An 18,238-nucleotide genomic window follows, 5' to 3' on the forward strand; every position below is an offset into this window, starting at 1 on the left:
AACATGATTCTACAATTTAGAAAAAAGAACAAAATTAAGATTAGCAACAAAATGCAGCAATAAAAAAAATTTAGAGATAAGCAAATTACCTATGAGCTCTAGTTGCCACACCATTTCAGATGATAGCATCAATCACTATATCAAGGCAAGTTTTTTTTTCCCTTTACTTTTTTTTTTTTTTAAGAAAGTATAATCATTTTTTTATTACATTAGCACATCCTAACCATAAGCAATACACATCTCTCAATTGTTTAAGCTTTTATTTCTATAAAGAGTGGTTTTCTAGTTGCATTCATATAATTCTTATGTATATGTTGGAAGATAGATTATAAAATATTTTATACATTCTATAATTATTTTGAATGGAACCATTCCCCCTATCTTTACTTAATGGATTTTATTGGCAATGTGTAGGAAGTCAAAGACTTTTTGTGGTAGAAGAATATTTATAAATGAAGTAGAATCATCCCTATACTCTTATCTTTTCATGTGTAAGATGTACATAGATAAAAAAAAAAGTCAGACACATATATAATAAAGATAAGGTCATAGATGGGATGAGCAACAGCTAGGAAAAGGCCTTTGAGAAGAACACAAGGCAAGTTTCTATTCTGTCCACATACATATTTGATATATGTGCAATTGCTTCTTCAACAAATGAGGTAGGGATCTTTAATTATATCCTTCTGAAATCTCTGGGATTAAAGGATTTTCATTATGCTTGCAGAAGTGAAGGAAATGAGCAGAATTGGGAGAACAATTTATATAGTAATTACAACAATACAAATAAAAACTTGAAATTCTTAAGAGCTTTCATCAATGCAAAGACCACCCACAATTACAAAGGACTGATAATGAAACATGCTACCTAACTTGAGAAGTGATGTGGCAGAAATATGTTTGTGAATATCTATATGTATCCTTGGACAATGCTATGGTATGGATTTATTTTGCTTATTTGAGAAAATATACTCCTCTTGTATGTATGCAGTTTGATGGAAGAAAATGAAATATGTGTAAATTAAAAGAAAAAAACTAATTTGAAAAAGATGTAAAGTACTGCACCTTAGATATGTAAAAAGTTTTGTTGACTTTATGGTCAGGAAAAGAACTTTTCTGCATGGAAAAACTGAAAAAATATATGTGAGAAAAACAAGATTCTTGTGATAAAATGTGAGAACACAAAAACAGAGGATTAGAAAAAAATGGATGAATCGACTGAGATAATAGAAGGCAGAAAAATGATGGTGATAACAAGATATTATAGTCAAGTCCAATAAAGAAGTATTTATTAAGGGTCTTCACTTTATTAAACCAAGTATTTAGCACTATGGCTCAGAGAGGTAAAAATTCACAAAGTGATAACTCTTTGGAAACTATGGGAATATTAAATAGTGATTATTGATTTCCTATCTTACAAAAATGTGGATTTTTAATTTTTGCTTCCTAGAAGAAAGTAAATCACTAATTATCAGGAAGTTCTGATTTGAACCTACAGGATGCAGTCAGGGAACTCAGCAGAAGAGTTAACTTAATCATAGGAAGTGTTAAGAAGTTAACATTAGCTGAATGGGAAGATGCCAATTGACAGATAATCTTTAGCTGCAGTAACTGGAACCAAGCTAACTGAAAGTTATAGCTGAGAAAAATATTGGGAACCTGCTGACTGGAAGACAGCTGGATGGCACAGTGGATACAGTGCCTGGCCAATGGTCAGAAAGATTCATCTTGACTTCAAATACAGCATCAAGCCATTTACTGGTTGTGTGACCCAGAGTAAGTCACTTAACCTTGTTTGCCTAAGTTTTCTTCAGGTATAAAGTAGACTGAGGAAGAAAATGCTAAACCATTCCTTCATCTGCCAAGAAAACCCCAATGAAGAATCTGCTTCAACAACAATCTCTGCTGCAATGTGTTCCTTTGTTTTCCATTGTGCCCGCTGATCTTAGACAGCAAAACAGAAGGGGGAAAGACAGTCTATATATTTTGCTACATAAGTAGGTTAGAAGCACATAGGATGAAGTGATATCATATTAAGAGAAAAGGGAGTCAAATTTTTTTGCATTGCCTAGAGCCAAGTTTATGTTGCAGTTCTTCAGCTTAAGGAAACTACTTACAATGCATTAATGCAATTTCTCAGTGCCCTATAAAGATGATTTCAAGATAAAAGATTGTATTTCTGTTTCATCAATTTAAGAGTAGAAGAAAAGGACATTCTGACCTACAAGGCAAGCAAAGAGAACAAGAAAAACAACTAATAGAAAGGCAGCTTCTTATAGTGCCAATTATTTCTGAGGGGACCAATGATATTATTCATCTGATGCTGTGCTAGGTTTCTATAATTGTATACTTTCCCTGATGGATACTGGATGAATCATAGACTCAGACTTGTAAACAAATCGTGATATATTGATTATTCTCTTGCTTGTCTTCAATCTAACAGAAGAGGAAAAATTATTCTTGCTTTAAGCTTATAGTTAATTACATGCTTTATATTTAATACTGGAAATACTATGGCTTATTCTGTGTAAATATGAAACACATGAATGGAGGATTAGACTCCACACTTAAACTAAGAGTTTACCCTCCCTCCCAGAGTTATCCCTAGGATACTAAGTCACAGCCATGTAGTTTTAGACCTTTGGGAGCCCCAGACTTACCACAATGAAGGCAAAGTGGGATGAATCAGCCCAGAAGAGAACTGTGGTCACACCCATATTAAGGCTACATTTGTATCAATGTTTTTTGGTTGTGATTGGGGTGGGGGAAGTTTGAAGAAAAATGATGGTAATATATTTTAAAAGATAGAAAGAATGTTTTTTGGAATATTTATAAAAACACAGAGAAGAGATTCTGTTGCCAATGTTGACAAACTGGACAGCTTTAAAACTAAGATGTTGAATTTATTATTTGCCCTTAAATAAGCAAGCCATTAGAAACAGAGATTCACAATATCATATACGATAATCCATTCTGAGTTTCTTTGCATATAGATAGAATTGCCCATGTTAACTGTAATTTGCCAAGTAATAAAAATAATCATTGCTTTTTTTTTTTAAGTTCTCTAAAGTGAACAGTACAATCTTATGAATTCAAAGGATATTGCAATCTGCTCAATATAAAACTCCTTGGATCCAAGGTTTGATTTCTGCCTCTAAACAGACAATGACAAATCTAAAAATCTAAATTCATATGGTCCTTATAAACCCAATGAAAAGGCATACAAACAAGTGAGGGTTAATGGATAGAAAAAAAAAAAAAAAAACCAGATAGTTTCTGCTCACACCAATGAATTATGTGGCTAAAACCTGCTCTCTTCGAAAATAAACACATTTAAATTCCATAGGTTTTTAAGGTGGTAAAAAAGAAAAAAAAAATTTAGAGATTATCTAGATAATCTCCTTTATTTGAGAGGAAAGGAAAGGGACGTCTAGAAAGGAGAAGTGATTTGCCCAATTTTATGAAGATTTTAAGTAGCAAGACTGGACTTTCATAACCCATCCTTTTCTGGGGTAGGATAAGATCACAGTTAAGAAGCCAGTGGCACACCCATAGCAAGTAGGCTGCTGCTTTGTTAGATGAAGGCTGGTTCTAATGGAGCTATTGTCCTATTATTGGGTTCACAAAGCAAGTACAGGAAGGAACACCACAGGTAGTCCTTATTTTTGGCTGCCCTGCATTTCCCTGTTCTAATAAATAGACCTCTGTCCCACTTCCTTCTTTCTTTATTTGTTCTTTTGATAATTTCTGCTGATGTCCATATAGGTAATACAGTCAGGATACAGTATATAAGCGATCAGGATTTCACCTTCTGGGGACAGCAACTTTCTTTAGGACCAATCTCTCAGAATATTTTGCATGATGACTTGTTCTGAAATAGGTTGAGGAAAATTATATGTAGAAAATTTTATCTACATACTTTACTGTGCCAATATTAAAGACACTTAAGAATTTAACTGAAACAAATTTATCAAACTGAAAGTAAGGGGAAAACAGTTTTGTTTTTGACATATTATGTGAGCAAATCATTTTTAGGAAAGAATCAACATTTTTTGCTCTTTGTTACTCTAGGTTTGTCTCATGGACATGCCAGGGTCACAGAGAGGTCAGAATTTGTTATGGGCATCAAGCCTCTTCTGGTTATAGAACAGCCTCCTTAGTAAGTTCTCTAAATACTTTTTAATATCAGGGATTAGCTCTAATTTCCCACAATTCATTATAAGTGCTATTTCAACTAGGTCTTTCTCCTCTCCTTTTCCTATCCACTTCAGACATTTGAGAATGGGGATGGAAAGACAGAATAGTATGGCTGTTGTGTTCCTGGGAATTTGTTCTCTTTATCCTAGTTGTCCTTTGTTTTTAGACAACTGGAGGGAGAAGGACAAAGGGATGATGCACAGAAGACGCAGTTACTACAACAGTCCCCTAGTTTGGAACCCAAAGGTAGAACTCTTCCTCCTGAGTAGGAAGGCTGATACAACAAAATTCAAAAAGTCATGAGTGAAAAGTAAAAGTTATTTTCTTTCTGCCTATCTTTCTTTTGAGAATCTCAAAGCTTGTCGTGGTCTTTTAACAGAAGCACAAACAAGTGAAAAAGGAAATTGAACAGCACAAAAGCTATTAAATTTAGTGAAGCTCTAAGGGAGAATTTTTTTTTCTTAAAATTGCTTTACAATTACATACAACTGACAAAGCATGTGTTTGTTCATTCAGCCTTCCAGTAATTAAGAAACCCAGAATGTCTCCAGATGAGACTTTCCTTGTTCTTCCTGTATATATTCAATTGGTGAAACAAAGCAAGACTTACTTGTCTTTGCGATTCATCATTTTCATTACTGATTTAATTTAAGGTCAGAAAGTCCTGATCAAATAATACCCATCATATAACATTGAAAATAAGTGTGTGTCAAACCAGCCCTTGACTTGGGTTCTTTTTCCTATAAATACTCTTCCTTAGTGATCTTTTTTCCAACTCCCATGGCTTTATCACCTCTAAGCATTATGTTCAAATCTTTCTATCCTATTCTGCTGCCTCTCTTAGAACTTTACTATTCCACCTAGATTTCCTAAAGGGTTCTCAAATAACTGTCTAAAGCAGAAGTCATTATATTTCATCCTCACTTCATTCTTCCTAGAAATTCCCTTTTTCCTTTTGGAAGCATCACTATCTGTTGGAATGTTCCTTAAATCTTCTCTGAGTACTTGCACACATTCAATCAACTGACAAGTATTCTTAATTATTTTGATCCAATTTTGTTTTGTTTCATTTATTTTTTAATTTTTATTGAAACTTTTTATTTTCAAAACATAATATACAAGGATAATTTTTCAACATTGACCCTTGCAAAACCTTGTGTTTCAATTTTTCCTCCCTTTCCCCCCACTCCTTCCCCTAGATGACAAGTAATCCAAAATATGTTAAACATGGTAAAAATATATGTAAATCAAATATAGACATACATATTTATGCAATTATCCTACTGTACAAGAAAAATCTGATCAAAAAAGGAAGAAAAATGAGAAAGAAAAAATTCAAGCAAACACCAACCAAAGGAGTAAAAATATTATGTTGTGATCCACACTCAGTTCCCACAGTCCTCTCCCTGGGTGTAGATGGCTCTCTTCATCACATGATCATTGGAACTGGTCTGAATCATCTCATTGTCGAGAAGAGCCCCGTCCATCAGAATTGTTGATCCAATTATTACAATATCAACAATATCTCTGACATCTATTCTGTTTTCTTCATTTAATCATACTCTGTCTTAGATTTTGGCCTTCACAACCAGGCTAATACAACAAACTCCCAGGTAGCCTTTGTTTCCAGTCTTTTCCTTTTATATTTTCTGCAAAGCTGCCAAAATGATATTCTTAAAACATTAATCAGACCTTGTCACCTCTTCCTTCACTTAAAAAAAATGTCAAAGACCCCTCAGTTGCTTCTAGAGTAAAATACAAATGTGGTCAAATTTAAAGATCTTCCCATTCTATTCTTTGCCCACCTTCCTTTCCAGTCTTGTTCATATGTTCCCCTTAAAACAGTCCCTTATAATGAAACTAGATTAACTATTCCCTTTATATGTCATTCTACCTCCCATCTTTTTTAGCATCCATGCTCAATGCAATCTCTCTTCACATCTGCATTGCAGAACCCTAACTTTCCTTCAAGACACAGCAAATGTCTTCAGTGAATACACAGGGCCTTCCCTGAATCCTCCCTTCTCTAAACCAATCTCTCTCTCTCTCCTTTTTCTCTCTATTCTTCATTCTCTTTCCCTTCTTCTTCTCTGTCCCCTTCTTCCCCTGCCCCATCTTTCTTTGCTTCCTCTCTTCTTCCCTTTTCTCTCTTTTCCCCCCCTTTTTCAGATTTAATTTTTCCAAATAAGGCCTAAAAAATTTGCTTTGATATTTTATAATAGAACACTGCTTTATAATTTTCCTTGTAATTGTATGAGCATAAGGATAGTATTTATATATTTTATCTTCTCAGTCATATGATAGTGCATTTTTAAAATAAATACTATGAAATATAATATATTGAGGATTAAAACTAATTTTTCATTACTTTTCCAACAGAAATCTTATCTCTTTAAAGTCACATTTCATGATACTCCAAATAACATTTTTTCTCTGTTTTGATAAACTGATGTCAAGATCTGTCTCTATTCAGGCTTACTTTATTAAAACAACCACATACCTTCATATCTTCATATGTACCTTTATAAAAAATAATATATGATCCTGTAACTGTAAAACACTAAATACATTTTAAACTATTAATATCATCATCATTACTAGTTATATAAACCTAATTTGATGCTGTATGATAAAAGATCTGTAAAATGTTTCTAGTCATTAGGATATCATACGAGATTTTAATGCAAACCCCCCCCCAAAAAAAAAAAAACTGTACTACAACTTTATAAACTCATCTATAAAACTTGCATACTTCTCCCATGGAATAGAAATTCATGCTGTTAGTAGTCATTTGTAGTATATTTCAGTGCACTGTTTTGGGGCCTTTCAGATTTCTAGCTAAGTTCCAGATGGAGAAGGAAATCTTTAGAGAAGTGAGCCAACACCATGTTTAGAATCAAACTGTTCTCAGGATAAAATACATACATATATACATATGTGTGCAAGTATATGTGTATTATATATATATATATATATATATATATATATATATATATATATATATAACATATGTATGTATATGTTAGCTATAAATTCAATATATTTTGTTAAACAAAATTTTTGTTAAAATATATATGTTTTGCATTGCTGATAGAATTGTGAAATGATTAACCATTATGAAAAGCAATTTGGAACTATGTCCAAAGGACTACAAAACTGTGCATAACCTTTGATCGAAAAATCTCCTAAATGGATTTGTGTACCAAAGAGATCATAAAAGAGGAGAAAGGACCCACATGTGCAAAAATGTTTGTACCAGATCTTTTTGTAGTAGCAAGGAAATGGAAATCGAGTGGATGTCCATTAATTATGGAATGGCTAAATAAGTTGTATATGAATGTAATAGGAGAGAATTGTTTTATTAAAAAATGATGAGCACTCTGATTTCAGAAAAACCTGAAAGATTTACATTAATGCATGCTGAGTAAAGCAAGCAGAACTAAGGGAATATTGTACACAAAAGAAGAATATGTGATGACCAATTGTGAAACACTTGGTTCTTCAAAATAATGTGGTGATTCATGGCAATTTCAATAGATTTAGGATGGAAAATGCCATTCGCATCCACAGAGAAAACTATGAAGACTGAATATGGATAGAAGCATGGTATTTTCACTTTTTGTTTGTTTGTTTTTATTCTTTCCTTTGTTTTTTTTTCATTTTTGGTTTTATTTTTCTTGCAAAACACAATAACTATGGAAATATGTTTAAAAGAATTGAACATATTTTTAATCTATATCAGTTATTATCTTGGGAAAAGGGAAGCTAAGAGAGTGAGAAAGATTTGCAATACAAATTTTGAAAACTATTTTAACATGTTTTTGGAAAATAAAATCCTATTGAAATTTAAATATATTTGTGTGTGTATTTGTATGTACACACATACATACTTACATATTTATTTTTTTAAGCTTGATTGTTTTTAATGGTCTGTTTTACATAGGGACTATAATAATTGCCAGGGTCTAATTGTCTTTCCTTGGTCTTACTGAAACATTACTTGAAAGTGTAGCAATGAAAGGTTTCTGTTACTAAGATTTGATAATGTTACTGAAAGACTTTTCCATGTCAGATCACTTTCAGTATAATCAGAACTGTAGAAAAATTAATGCAACGGTTCTTAAAGGTTAATTTTTGTACCATGCCACACAAATTAAATCTCTTTCCATTATAAATATAAGCAAAATTGAACATAAGATATATTATTATTTTCCTCTGCCAGTTTAATATGTATATTTCCCCAAACACATTGTGTGACTCAGTTATTCCAATTAAGCTGGAGAAATCTTTCATACAAAATGAAGCCTATCACTTCTAAGGTATATCAAATATGTTTAGTTCCCCCAAACATCTAGACTTCACTGACTGAAATATCTTACTGTAATTTAGATTTATAACAAAAAATTATATAATTAAAGAGACTTACTTTCTTCTTTCTTACTAATAATGGCAGGCAAAGTATAAATCTGAAAAATAAAGTGTCAAATTAGTGATTTTTTCCTTAACAAACATCTAAAATATTGACCAATGAATTAGGTAAAATTGATTAATAACAAGTATGACATCAATTCAATATTACCTAGTACTTATTCATTACATTAATGGTCATGCAATAAATATTGTCTCTACATTCCCACTTTGAATATCATCCTAAGTTCATAAGATACTTGTACTAGAGTTAGCAAAATGCCTCAGGAGTCATCAAATTCAACCCTCTTGTTTAACAGATTAGGAAAATGGGGTTCAGAGGTTAATTATGTTCAGAAGTTCTATGAGATGAGTCCATTCCCACTCCCCATTCCTCTGTATAACATTTTTTTTTTTAGGAACTGCAAGCTCAACATATAGAAAAGATTTTTTTTCTTTTGTATCATTCTTTAACCTTACTCCTCATCATATACTCAGTAATCCAGCAACAACACTGGTCTCCTTGCTGTTTCTCAAATATGACATTCCATATTCTGATGCCTTGCAGCTACTCTGCTATCTATCTCCCATGTCTAATGTCTTCAATGCTCTCCCTCCTCACTTCCACTCCCCAGTATCCCTGGTTTGCATCAAATCTCAATTAAAATCACACTTGGGCAAGAAACTTTTCTTACTCCTCAATTAATGCAGATGTATCCTGTCTGAAACTACTTTCTATCTATTGTGTGTGTGTGTGTGTGTGTGTGTGTGTGTGTGTCTGTCTGTCTTATTTGTACATAATTGATTGCAGAGTGTCCTCCAGTAGACTGTGAGCATCTTCAGGGGAGGAATTATTTTTGCCTTTCTAGTTCCAAGACTTACAATGTTTGGTATGCAGCTGGCATTTAATAACTAATCATTGACTGACTACAGAATACTTTTTTGGTAGGGTACTCAGTAAATAACAGGAACTAATTCCTTTCCTTTCGCTTCTTACTAGCCATATGTGTTTTCATCCTTTCACTTAAATATAGGCTTTCCATAAATGTAAAAATAACTGCTGAAAATTAGCAGTCTATTTTGCAAGTTACTTTATCATAATATCAAAAAGAATGTTCCTTTTTAATTAAATTGAATTAACCTAAACAATTACTCTGGCACAGAAGGCAAGTTTGGAAATATTTATTTAAAATGATGCCTGATTATTCTTGGAAAGTGGATGCTACTGTTTTGATTTTATAAGACCATGACAGGTTAAAAGTTCCTCAGAGACACAACAGGAAAAAGTATTAAAGGACTTTGTTTTCCTACTTTGATTTTTTATGTTAATAATTTTAACCCACTTGGAAACATATATAATATTTAAAATATTTTATTGTTACTCAGTCTTATAAAATAAAAATTATGAAATACACAGTCTCTTACCGGTTCCTTTCCATCCATTGCTTCAAGCCACAGTTTCCTATTTGCTTCTGAGAAAGCTTGCAAAGTAATGATTCCATGTCTAGTAAGAGAATAATTTTTTTGCTTATTTTTCCATTTAAATTTCTGTAAGTCACAAAGGTTTTAAATTCTTACATACCAAGGTAAGCCAATGAAAAATATTTTTGCTTAGCTATTTTTGTGAATCATAATAATGCGGAGTTAGTAGGGGAGCTGAATTAATAATGTGGAATACATAATGTAGAAAGAAAATCAGTTTGAATCCAGATTCTTCCACATATTAGCTGTAGCTGGTATGATCCTCTTGTTTCTTTATAAAATCAAGAGTTTTTATTGGAGAAATACTGAAGTTCTTTCCTACCGTAAATCTTCAATCTTATGAAATTCAGATAAAATTCAGAAATACTCTGAATTCTAAAGATTATCTGTCCATTATTAAAACAAGTCATTCAGTATTTTATGAAAATAAAATTGTTGTCTAGAAGGATTATTTCATTAATTGTCAAAATGTTTCATAAGATGCCAATAGTTTCCTTGAAAGAAAACAGATTTTTCTTTCTTTTTTTTTTTTTAATTTTGGCTGAAAATAAGGGAGAGAGAGACAATAAATGCTAATTAATGGGAAAAAATACAAGTTTAAAATAAACAAAGAAAACAAAGTTATATTTCACTCACGCTTAATCTATACATTTCAGAACTTTACCTAAAACCAAGATGAAACTGAGTCTTGAAAAATAAGCAGAGCAACTCTATAACCTACATGGCAAAAAACTTCTGACACAGAGAGAATCATAGAACTGAAGAAAACTTGGAGTTCACTTAATCTTACCATTAATTTCATAGATAAAGCAATGGAGACATAGAGAAGTTAAATGTCTGAGTTCACCCTACTGAGTACAAGTACTAGTAATGGAACCTAGCTCTCCCAACTTAATTTAATATAGTATAAGGCTTATAAAATATACCTCAATGATATAGTCTTTAGTGATTATATTAGATTTTAGATAGCAATATAAATTCAATAGCAAAAATACATATTGTAAGAATACTGATTATCTATTTGGGAAATTGCCTGGATCATTGGTTCCCTTTGTTTTGCTATACTGCTGCTTACCCCTGGGAATGTATAAAAAGGAAGCAATCAGTAAATCACAAACATAATATTTCTGCACTATATATCCTGTATGCGAAGAAAAGATTTTTTACCGAAATAGAAGAAAAAAAATTATGTATTGAAAATAATTTATGTATCTCAATTACCCAAGATATCACTGCTAACACTTCTAAGGGATAATTCAAAACTAAATTTGATCAATCCTTTTATCATATACATATATATATATATATATGTATATATGTATATATATTATATGTATATATAATTATGAACAAATACACAGGGAATACATGGAACTCAAGAAAAAAAGTGAGAGGAGTACTTGGCTACAAATTAGTGATACTTTATAAATATAGCTTCTGGAACTATTCTCATTACTCTCTAACTTTGTGGAGAAATTTAAAAAAAATCTTTATTATTCATATATCTAGCCTTTCCAGGGACTATATATCTATTTGCTAAGATAATTGAAAACATTTCCTAGTACCTTCACCAAAAGGAAATTAATTTGACTCAAAACTATGTGATATAGATTTTCTTTTCTTTCTTCTTCTTCTTTTATCTTTTGTTGCTTTTGCAATGTTTGCAAAATCAGGGTTAAGTGACTTGCCCACATAGCTTGTAAATGTGAAGTGTCTGAGGCTGGATTTGAACCCTCCAGGTCCTCCAGGCTCCAAATCCAGTGTTTTATCTACTATGTCACTTAGTTGTTCCAATAGATTCATGCCATGTAAGAATAGCATGAAAAATGAAATGATTTTTTAAGAATTTGTTTTCATATAACTTTTTATTGCCATCACTATAATTTCCTACTTCCAGAAAGCATATAGGAAGAAATGGATAAGCAATGATTTCCTAATTCTTGGTGCCCTTGGCTGTTGCCTAAAAATTCTCACAAAATCACATTTTGTCCTTAGAACAAGAAAGATAGCAATGATCACAGTTATGCTTCTCCTCTCACAAAGTCTTTCAATAGTCACATTCCAGCAAAAGAATCATCTAATTGATTAGATGCTATTGAAAAGAAATTTTCTTTTCTAAAAAAGTCCAACATTGGCAGTTATTCAAAAATGGTTACAAAAATGATGAAACTTTTTGAATATTTTGTCCTGGTCAGCAAAGTATGAACTAGGAAAAAATCTCACCTCTTCTTCACTAAATATAAGCAAATTTTGAAAACTGATTTCTGCATTTCAAAATATATTGTAGTTTATTAAAAATCAGAGATTTGTATTTCATATTTGATTATTTTTTTAAAGCTTTCAGGTTCTTTTTTTGATACAAGTTAAAAACTCACATTACTGAAAAAAAGAGACTTTTGCTTCCATAAATTGAAAGCTGAGCCACTTTTCTCAGAAAATGTCTTTTTGTCTAGAAAATGGCTGTCTCTTATAGATGGAAATTACAAAACTATGTGTGTTAGCCTAATGATAGTCTTGCTTGATCTCACAACCTAAAATTTCTGAAATAAAAATCGCTCATGCAGAAAAGAGGAACAAAACAACCTTGCACACAGATAAAAGTTAGATAAAAAAGAGTAATCTCAAATGTATGACTAGTTCAGTCAATAGACTTTTCTCAAAATCATAGCTAACAATTGTGATTTCACTATTTAATAGTAATAACTGTCATGTTGTCTGAATCTCTATGAAGTGTTAGACAATACAAATCCATTAGAAGTTCACAAGTTCACTTCCTCAAAATACGAGATTTTTCTTTAAAAATAAGCATTTGAAAATTTACCTAAAATAAACTTGAATACAATAAAGAAGGCATAGTGTGCTTTTTATCACAATCATTATCATTAAGAACATATATCTAGAGAGATGTGAAAGTCATCTGAACATGTAGAAAGGTTAGAAAACTGGAGGGCAGGTTTGGGAGGGACTTTTAAGGGAGAAACTAAGATAACAAAGAAGCAGTAAAAAGAGAGGCTGAGAAGGAAAATATTTAGTAAAAATAAGATGCAGGTAAATTTACAAATAATTATTATAACTTTGTGAATGGGATGTTTATAGTAGCTCTCAAAGAACTAGAAGTTGCAGGAACCCCCCTCCCCATCAATTGTGGAATGGCTAACAAGTCATGGTATATGAATATGATAGAATACTATAGTACTGTAGGAAATAATGAGACTCAATGATCTGAGAAAGGAATGGAAAAACTTGCACAAAATGATGAAGAGTAAAGTGAGCAGAACCAAGAGAATACTGTATACAGTAATAGCAATATTGTTTTAAGAATGACTTTGAGCAACTAAGTCATTTTAACCATTATAATACTCAAATTAAAAATAAAGGACATGTGGAGAAAGACTCTATCTCCATCCAGAGTAAGAACTGATAAATAGAAGTATTATATATATATATATATATATATATATATATATATATATATATATATATATATATATATATATATATAAACCTATTCATATGTAATAATAGCTATCTCTAAGGAAAAGGAAAGAAAAAAATTAAAAATATTACATGATAACTTTATATTTGTAAAAAGCAAAATTTACATAATAGATTTTCTGTTTTATGTGCAATCATCTTTTATACTATGCTAAGGAAATGTTTGTTTTCTTCCATAAATTGAAAATAAATTTTAAAAAAATTAATATAATCAAAATTATCTATTTTACATCCTATGAAAGATAAGAACATATAATACAATAAGGACAGCCAGCATGGCACAGAGTTGGAAAGTCAAGCAATGAATGTCAGTCAGTTTACTTAAACTCTCAGGACTGCCAAGCAATTTTGAAGACTCAAAACTGAAGAAGAGTTCCTCTATTATGGAAGCAGATTCCTCAGAGTTAATTCCCCAATACCAATGAAATTAGAGGTCCTGACCAAAACTAAAAGCCTCTACTGAGAACCTAGAACTACGTAGACACTGGGAGATATAAAAGTCTAGGTAAGACTGTTCTGGAATGCAGGCAACTGAAAGCCTTGGAAAGGGGAGAATAATTAAACATTAATACAAAAGGCTAAATAACCAATAGAAAATGTTAAGTGCACAACAGCAAACTTAAATAGAAAAAAAGGGTAGCCAAAACACACATAAAGATCTCTGTGGATCATATAGTCATTTTGGAAACCACATATTTGTATTATCTCTATTTTATTATGTTTTTATTTGTTTTATTAAATATTTCTCAATTACATTTTAGATTCCCAATTATATGGGCTGAGTGTTATGGTATATATGTTCTTGGGGACTGCATGTTTGACCCCCTCATCACAAAGTATAATATAAATAACATGAAGTCTTATATAAGAAGGATTCTGGGAAGAATAATGAAAAAGATGGCATTTGAATTCAACTATAAAGAACATTTAACAGGTCAAACATTAAAGAGATGGCATTCCAGGCAAAAGGCCCAGACTAAAAAGCAAGGAAACTTGAAAATATAGTGAATATTGATAAAACAGACATTCAGTTTGTTTGGAACAGAAAATTTATATACAGGAAAATGTAAGATAAAGTTGAAAAGATGTCAGACTTTTGAGGGCTCTGAATGCTTCATAAAAAGAGTTTGGATTTTACTTATTAGGCAGTAAGGGAGCAGATAAAGGTCTCAGAGAAGAATGCTATTAACACATATACATAAGAATAATTATTCTATATATAGGCAGAAAGAGAAGATAGGAAGATATGTAAACAGGCTAATGGTGAATGGTAATGAGTACTAGCAGAAGGGTGATATTAGTAAAAGAGAAGGTATAAATGTGAATAATATTGCAGGTTTGAAAGTGATAAGTAGTGGTAATCCACTGAACATGAGTCAAAAAGAATGAACAGGAGAAGAAATAAGAATAGTATACGTGGTAATTATATATGTATTATAATATATGTATAATAATATATTATATATAAATACATATTATACCATTATAAGTAGTAATAGTAGTGCTACACATCTATGTTGTAAGATTTTAAGGAGAAGGAGATTGAAAGCTTTTGGTTTTGCAGAAAACATCTCAAATTTTCAAAACTAGATTTATCTTCTTTCTCTTTCTAAAATGAGAGGTAATAGAAAATGAAGTATATTCACAATGGTAAATAAACATTCTTATCCAAAAGTATTCTGAACAAGGTCTCATTACTCACTGACTATATCTGAAAAAAGAACAAATGCTGGCTAGTTTTAATTCATATAAATCACACTCATATCTTTTTTCTTCATTGGATTTGGAAAGAATACAGGCTGTTCTAAAAGACTTTTGGAACATTGTGCATATTCCAATATCCTATTCTCAGGGATGAGGAAATAGAGGCCCAGAGATGTTATAAGAATTGTCTGTATTTACACAGGCATATAGGAAAGCTGAGATTCAAGCACTTCATATGCAAAGTCCTTTCCACTACAGCATACTCCTTTCTTAGTGAAGGGTAGGAGACTTTATATGATGTTGTTAGTTTCAGCTGTCTGACCATGCAGAACAGAATACTAGCCTAAAAAAGCTTAATTTAGTTAACTCTTATAGAAAATGACAATTCAGAGATTGAGAAAAAGACTGAGTTTTTAAAGTCACTTTTTCAAAAATATGTTGTGAAGCAGATAGGTAGAGCAAGGAATAATGTGGAGCCTGGAATCAGGAAAATTCATCTTGAAATCCCAGTTCAGACAGTTACTAGTTGCATGATCCTGGGCAAGTCATTTAATCCTGTTTGCCTCAGTTTCCTGGAAAAAGAAATGGCAAAGCATCCCATTATCTTTGCCAGGAAAATCCTATTGGGGTCATATTGGGGTACCTAACTGAAACAACTGAAAACGAGCATTCTTTGTGCTTTCAGTACTTCATGCTATCAATTGTCATCCCCACCAGGGTTCTGTCACACAAAAATAATATTTCTTTAAGCATTGCTGCTCCCTCCAAAAAATACCTCCTCTCACAAAAAACAAAAAACAAAAACAAAAACAAAAACAAAAACAAAAACCCTCACTTTTTCTTAGCATTTTCTGACAAGTAGGAGAAAATCGGAATAAAAACTTGGAAGAAAGACAATCCCCATCAAGGGAGCTACACCTTTGAAATCATTGATTTGTAAATGTAGTTCAAAGCAGAAAATTTCCATGAATTTATGTGAATACAGTCTAAACAATAGTTCCCAGGGTTTGGTTTTGCTTTTGTTTTGGCTAGGACTTGTGATATCATTGGTGTACAGAAATCCTGGGGAGGAAATTCTTATCATTTCAAGTTAGCAACTTTATGCAGATTACAAAGTTTCTTTTCTTGGGGCATTGAAAGGTTTGATGCTGAAGTTCAGGGTCAGATAAGTAGTATATGGTTATAAAAGGACTTGACTTTTACACCAGTCATCTACATGCAGCTTTTAGACAGTACCAATAAAGGGGAAAGGAAGGGAATAAGCAATTAAATAGTGCCTGCTATGTGCCAGGCACTTTGCTAAATGATTTACAAATGTTACAAATATTATCTAATGTGAGCTCAGAATCATACAGCTAGTATGTGCTTGCAATTAAATTTAAACTTAGGTCTTCCTGATTTCAGGTTCAGCACTTTTTCCACTGCACCACCAAGATATCCAATGAAGTAGTTGTATTTCAACTTGGGTTATTGCTTTCCTAACTCTTGATTATTGTGTTTCAAGTATGCTAATGCAGAAATTTATTAATACACAGAGAACAGTAAATTGTAATGACTACATTTTGAAAGTAATAATTATATCTTCAACATACTATCATTGCTTCTTAGTCTGATTTTCTCAACATTAGATGAATGCATATGCTTTCTTTAAAGTACAACCACTTAATATTTTCATTATATTTCTATTCTAGAAACTTAATATTCTGTGCATATATATTTTGCAGCAGAATTGCTTTATTTTCACAAGAATTTTGTATTTTACTATTATATTTCTCTTCTTTCACCTTCTACTACCACCATCACCACCACTTCTAAAAATAACAGCAAATATTTATGTTGCTTTAAGATTTATAAAGCACTCAGCATATGTTATTATAGCATGCAAATTGTTCTTGTATTCATTTTCAGCATAAAATAAAGTAAAAAGAAAAGTTCAAACCTTTCAACTACTTCAATGTCAAAGCAGAATCGTTTGTCGATAGAATCTGTCTTTCTTCGGATACAAGATTTTAACTTAAACATTTCCGGTGAGCTAGTGACAAGACCATTCTGTTAATAACAATAAAGACAAAAATCACATGCTATTAAAACAATGAAGCAACATAATCCAACAATCATTTATTTAACATGTGCTTCTTCCTGTTCTAAGAAATACGGATACCAAAACAAAACAGAAAGTTATTGAAGAATATAGATTTTAGTGGAGAAGTGGAGATGAGAATGAAAACATAATACAAGTTTTTATCTAAAACTGAATGAATTATTCTATAACTTTTCCATGGAATCCAGAAAGCCATGGAATTTATGCACATAATAATTTTCTTAACTTTCATTTCTCCCTAACAATTAATAGCCAGATAACCTAAAATAACAAATTACTGATTAAATATATATTATATCATGTTATTATGTTATATATTGGTTAAAATATAAATGGATTAGGATACATTATAATTAATATTTTTATGAATTCACTTCTACCTATGTACTTAATTTTTGGTAGGTTTTTCTTGTTGTTGTTGTTAAAAATTAGCACTAAATTGCCCTATAACATAGAGTAATTAGTTATAAGGCATGTAATTTGTAAGAGAATAGTAACTTCTCCCTTCCTTCCTCAATCATTAAGACATTCTTCAAGCCTTTTTCATGTATCATGACTGAATAAATTGTACAAATATTAGAAAAAAGCAACTGGCTAACCTGTAGCAGTCCTATAACAAATCAGATTCCATGACTATCCCAAAAAATGGATAACTAAATACTGTAGTTTTAATGGTATTCTATCATTCATTATACTTACTGTACTGAATGATAATTGTCATATGACTGCTATATAGGTGAGATAATAAGAACATGTAAAAATTCTGCCTTATAGCAACTAATATCTCAGTAAGATTTTTGTGAATTTTTCTGGCAATATTTTATCCCAAGATAATACTTGCTTTACCTGAAC

The 18,238-nt window shown here is 31.5% G+C and overlaps 1 protein-coding gene across 1 annotated transcript in view; it reads right to left on the reverse strand.

The window, feature by feature from the left end:
• ARHGAP42 (Rho GTPase activating protein 42) overlaps positions 1 to 18,238 on the reverse strand; it is a 369,352-nt gene that overhangs the window by 67,882 nt on the left and 283,232 nt on the right. The window contains exons 10-12 of the mRNA XM_074304443.1: positions 17,225 to 17,334; positions 10,030 to 10,108; positions 8,624 to 8,663 (exon numbers count right to left, since the gene is read on the reverse strand). Of these exons, the coding sequence (XP_074160544.1) occupies positions 8,624 to 8,663; positions 10,030 to 10,108; positions 17,225 to 17,334 (229 nt within the window). The remainder of the gene's footprint in view (positions 1 to 8,623; positions 8,664 to 10,029; positions 10,109 to 17,224; positions 17,335 to 18,238) is intronic.

Source organism: Sminthopsis crassicaudata, chromosome 3, assembly GCF_048593235.1.
Source record: "Sminthopsis crassicaudata isolate SCR6 chromosome 3, ASM4859323v1, whole genome shotgun sequence".
Lineage (NCBI taxonomy): Eukaryota > Metazoa > Chordata > Mammalia > Dasyuromorphia > Dasyuridae > Sminthopsis > Sminthopsis crassicaudata.